The 5,108-nt window shown below is 46.4% G+C and overlaps 1 protein-coding gene across 1 annotated transcript in view; it reads left to right on the forward strand.

Moving 5' to 3' along the window:
* Positions 1-795: 795 nt before the first annotated feature.
* DTD1 (D-tyrosyl-tRNA deacylase 1) overlaps positions 796-5,108 on the forward strand; it is a gene marked incomplete at its 5' end in the record, with an annotated part of 7,948 nt that continues 3,635 nt past the window's right edge. The window contains 3 exons of the mRNA XM_010010016.1: positions 796-886; positions 2,983-3,218; positions 4,182-4,279. Coding sequence (XP_010008318.1) covers positions 796-886; positions 2,983-3,218; positions 4,182-4,279 — 425 coding nt within the window. The remainder of the gene's footprint in view (positions 887-2,982; positions 3,219-4,181; positions 4,280-5,108) is intronic.

Genomic DNA, 5,108 nt, shown 5'->3' on the forward strand with positions numbered 1-5,108 from the left:
GTTTGCATGGGATTCCTGCATGTGTTCGCAGGGCCAGGGCAGTGCTCATCCCCCTGTACCGGGCACTGGTGAGGCTGCACCTCAAATCCTGTGTTCAGTTCTGGGCCCCTCACAAGAGACATTTTGAGGTGCTGGAGCAGGTCCAGAGAAGGGCAGTGGAGCTGGTGCAGGGCCTGGAGCACAAGTGTGATGAGGAACAGCTGAGGGACCTGGGGGGTTTAGTCTGGAGAAGAGAAGGCTCAGGGGGGACCTTATTGCTCTTTATAACTGCCTGTAAGGAGGATGGAGCCAAGAGGTGGCTGGTCTCTGCTCCCAAGGAACAAGGGATAGGACAAGAGGAAACAGCCTCAAGCTGCACCAGGGGAGGTTTAGACTGGATATTGGGAACAATTCCTTCCCTAAAGGGCAGTGAGGCATTGGAACAGGCTGCCCAGGGCAGTGGTGGAGTCACCGTCCCTGGAAGTGTTCACACACCATGTAGATGAGGCCCTCAGTGACATGGGTTAGTGGTGGCCTTGGCAGTGTTGGGAATGGTTGGACTGGATGATCTGGAAGGTCTTTTCCAAACTGGCTGATTCTATGATTCTATGAAATAAGTCACGACATCAGGAACACTTTTGCAAGAGGGCTTCTGTGTGATCTTCATTCTCTAAAAATCTTAAGACAGAGAAGAAGGGTTCAGAACAATGTTTTCTCTGGTGATTGTGCAGTTGCCAGCTGAAATCGGTAGCTAATCTGGGTCATAACCCAAGACAGTGCATTTAGCCTCACTTTTCTTCCCCTCCCCTTCCCCAGTGGGTGGTGAACAGATAAGTTCGATAGGACGAGGCCTCTGTGTGCTGCTGGGCATTTCTTTGGAGGATACGCAGAGAGAGCTGGAGCACATGTAAGTCATGTTTCCTTTTGTCTTGTACTCTTCTATTTGTGCGTTTCTGGCACTGAATCAGTGATACCTGTGCAGTAGCCAAATACATGGGATGCCTGTTGGGAAACTCAGGTTTGCTTGTTAGTTCCTCTTCATATTTTACCTTGAATACTGATTTCTTTCTATGTTCCATTGAGAAAAATCTGTTTCATTCCCTGTCTATGTGGTTTTTATTGGGAGCAGACTCAAAAAGAAAGAATCAACATGTTTGGTTTTTCTGATCTCCCTTTTTAAAATGTCTTTCCTCTTTACTTGACAAATTTACCCCGAGGGAATCCATTCCTCAAGGATGGGCTGTATCAGAAAGCTCAACTCTCGTTTTAGCTGGCACATGGAAAGTTTTGTTCTTCCTAAAGGCTGGATGGTCTCCTCGGTTACATTTCTGTAGAAGTGAATCAATTTTGGCCACCTGGAGGACTGGCTCTGGCCATCTGTTCCATGGCCACAGAATATGGTAATTCAGCCAGCAAACACCTGCAAGAGAGAGTTCTCCAGGGGCTGCTTCTTCCTTCTTCAGACATTGTTCTAGGGCTGACCTCAGTTCTTATGAAGGCAAAGAAGAAACAAGTAATAGAGCTCACTGATGTCAAGAAGAGGAAAGGCTCAAGCAGTGAAGAGAGAAGAATGTGAGCAAGGGTGAAAGCAAGCCTTGGCAGATGTGGAAGAGAGAATGGGGATGTGCTGAAGGTGTATATATTATGACATGCTCCATTGGCTTGCCTTACTGTTTGCTTCTGTCATTGTTTCTCATTCCTACCTTGGTGAATGTGAAACATGCTGCTGAATGATGCAAGTGGGTGACCAGTAGCAACTGTGCTCTCAGCACCAGGTTGGTTGGATGACTGATACAGAAAAGGCAGGAAGCCAGCAGCTGGAAAAAAAAGGAACAAAAGAAATCAGCTTAACTCTTCAAGTCGTATTAAAGGAAACTTCAGTAATCCTGTAAATGAAACACAAGCATCTTTATTGTTAAAACACAGCAGTGCCAGTGATCGGAGCCTAAGTGCTGGGGCCTTCCAAGGCTTTTAACCATTCACTTCATTCAGGAGTTAATTCTGTTTGTGGCTGACACACACACCAGTTGGCAAGGATGGTTTTTGTGACTTTGCCTTAGTGATGGCAAAGCCCTGAAGCTGCACCATAACTACGTTTCACGTTTATTTTGTACTAACTGTCTCCCCTCTGGAGCAGCCTAAAATGTCTGGGTAATGACTGCAGTTGAAATGCTTTGCACTTCCTGTGCTCCCTTCTTTGTAGTTGCTGCAGATGTGGACAGGAGAGTGGCAGGCATGCAGTCTTATTATCAATCAAAATCCAACTCTAGTCTGGGTTGCAAGTCTGCTTGCTGCTTTACAGGGTGTATTTATGAAAGTCCTCTTATTCTCTTGAGTATTGAAGCCAGTGAGCCCTATCTCCACATATCAGTCTTAACATGAATTCGAAGAACAAGTCTCAGTCATCACTTTGCTGCACCTGCAGTTCTGTGCTGCTTCCCCGCCTTCCTCCTCTCATCCTGATAAAGAAATACTGTCCTCACGTGGCTTGTGGGCCTGGTTTGGGAAGAGTGCTGGGAGGTGGCGACGCTGGAGGAGTATATGTGAACATATTTGGAAACAACCCTGGTTTAGGATGATCTCATTTCTTACTGAGTGTGATTTCCCAGTGTGGTGGGAGGGTTAAAATTCCCAAAGCTATTCACATGTTAAATAATGTTGTAGCACATACAATCAGGTAGTAGAGTGAGCATTCCTAATTCCTATGCCATCATTATGTCACCCTGTAACATGCGATTATTCTGTCCTGATCTCATGCCCTGTGGCCTGACAGTAATGGTCTGACAAATGTGTGCCTGTAAAGACCTTCTTGGGTATGGTTCTGCCTAATGTGACGAGATTGCCGTGGTTTAGGAAGGGAGGGACAAAGGGATATCATGTTGTGTGGAGGCAAAATGAGTATACATCTGCATTCCCCTTTGTCTCATGCTGTGTGGTAGGCATTAGCTAGTACCTGTTGATCCTATATGGGACAATTTAGGAAGTATCTTTTTCTCCTTTTAGGGTTCGAAAGATCTTGAACTTGCGAGTATTTGAAGATGAAAGTGGGAAGCACTGGTCCAAAAGCGTGATGGATAAACAGTATGAAGTGTTGTGTGTGAGCCAGTTTACTCTCCAGTGCATCCTGAAAGGAAACAAGCCTGACTACCACATGGCAATGCCCACAGAGCAGGCGGAGTGTTTTTATAACAACTTCCTAGAGCAGCTAAGAAAAGCCTACAAGCCAGAGCTTATTAAAGGTAAGGGCAAGAGGTTGGTAAGGCCCTTGATGTGACCAGTGGGCCTCATTTGTATGCACTTTTCCCTGATCATTACTTTATTCTGTGATTTTCTGTTTGCCTTGCAAAGAAGCTGTATTTATGTGGCAGTAGATGAGGGGTTATTATGGTATCTTCACTAGCAGCCCAGCAGGATGATTGTTCCTGTCTTCCTCTAGCCAAGCCACTTCCTGGTGTATGACACATAGATGTTCTTCTGCTGTCATTGGCTGTACAATGTGAGCAACAACCCTAACAACATAACCCAGAGAGGCTGCAGCCATGAGAACAAGCTCTGTGACTCTCAGCTGGTGTGCTAATAAATGCCATTGATGACAAATGACAGACATTTCTGATTTCAGCAGTGTATTCCTGTGAAGTGGGCAGGATTGAAGCAGTAGATGATTTCTTTCTTTCCACCCTTTTGGCCAAACTCTGTCAAAGAATGGCCTGGGTTGCAAACAGGAACATAGAAAGAGCTGTATCAGATTGGGACTGAGCTGCATGCCTGTTCAATGTCAAATGCTCCAGAGAAAGCTTCAAGTCTTTTTATATTTTGCCAAAATAAAAGATTTCCTCAGAGCATCAACTGGTTAGCTGGACTGGATCCCTGGGCTTGGCTGTTACCTCCTATAATATATCATCTCCTGCCTGTGACAACTCTCCTGCCTATCCTAAACTGTGAAAACCTGGATTATCTGGAGATTTGGTTTGTTTTGTTGACAGTTCTGTACTTAGGATTTACCATCTCAGTGTCAGACCACACAGCTGGGTGCACAGACACTGGTACTTTTCTTAGTAGCTTTCTCCAGTTTGTTGATTGGATGTGCCTTTATGTATGGTTGGGGTTTTTTTTTGTTCTTTTTAGTAGCACATTTGGTAAAGATTTTGGTCTGTGTTACCCTTCCAAGAGCCCTAACCACTTCTTGCGTCTTCCCTTCGCAGATGGCAAGTTTGGGGCCTACATGCAGGTGCACATCCAGAATGATGGTCCTGTAACAATAGAATTGGAGTCCCCTGCTGCTACTGTTGACCCTAAACAGGTAAGTGAGTGAGTCCAGAGGAGACCACGGAGATGCTCCGAGGGCTGGAGCAGCTCTGCTCTGGAGACAGGCTGAGAGAGCTGGGCTGGTTCAGCCTGGAGAAGAGAAGGCTTCTTAAGGGGAGACCTTAGAGCAGCTTCCAGTGCATAAAGGGGCCAACAAGAAATCTGGAGAGGGGCTTTTGACAAGGGCCTGTAGGGACAGGACAGGGGGTAATGGCTTTAAACTGGCAGGGGGGAGATTGAGATGAGACATTAGGAAGAAGTTCTTCCCTGGGAGGGTGCTGAGGCCCTGGCACAGGTTGCCCAGAGGCAGCTTCTAAGGTGTAGGCATCCATATAAATCCATACATTTGCACTCTAAACTTCATGAAGCAGAGTCTACCAATGATGAACAGGCAGGCAAATCCCACATCTCCCTGCCACCACCTCTCCCCTGTTCCCAGCACCTCAAACACACTGAATTTGACATAGGGCTTCCCACTAAGCTCAGCAAGCTCTGGGCAAGCCCGTGCTTCCCATCTCCAAACCCAGCAAACCTTCTCAATAGAAAATAGATCAAGTGAGTGGTAAGAAACAGCCCAAAGTAGCCTCACCAACAGAGTATTATAGTGATACTGAAAAAACCTGAACTCACCGCACATCATTTTTGAAGACCAACCTAAATGCATTGAAGCACTAGAGCCCAGCATCACAGACTTCTTTAAGGACTCTACTACAGCTACTCCAGGCAGAGATGTGGACCTGCTTGAGCAAGTCTAAAGGAGGTCATGAAGATGCTCCAAGGGCTGGAGCAGCTCTGCTCTGGAGACAGGCTGAGAGAGCTGGGCT

The sequence above is a fragment of the Nestor notabilis genome, unplaced genomic scaffold (genome assembly GCF_000696875.1).
Source record: "Nestor notabilis isolate BGI_N333 unplaced genomic scaffold, ASM69687v1 scaffold19532, whole genome shotgun sequence".
Lineage (NCBI taxonomy): Eukaryota > Metazoa > Chordata > Aves > Psittaciformes > Psittacidae > Nestor > Nestor notabilis.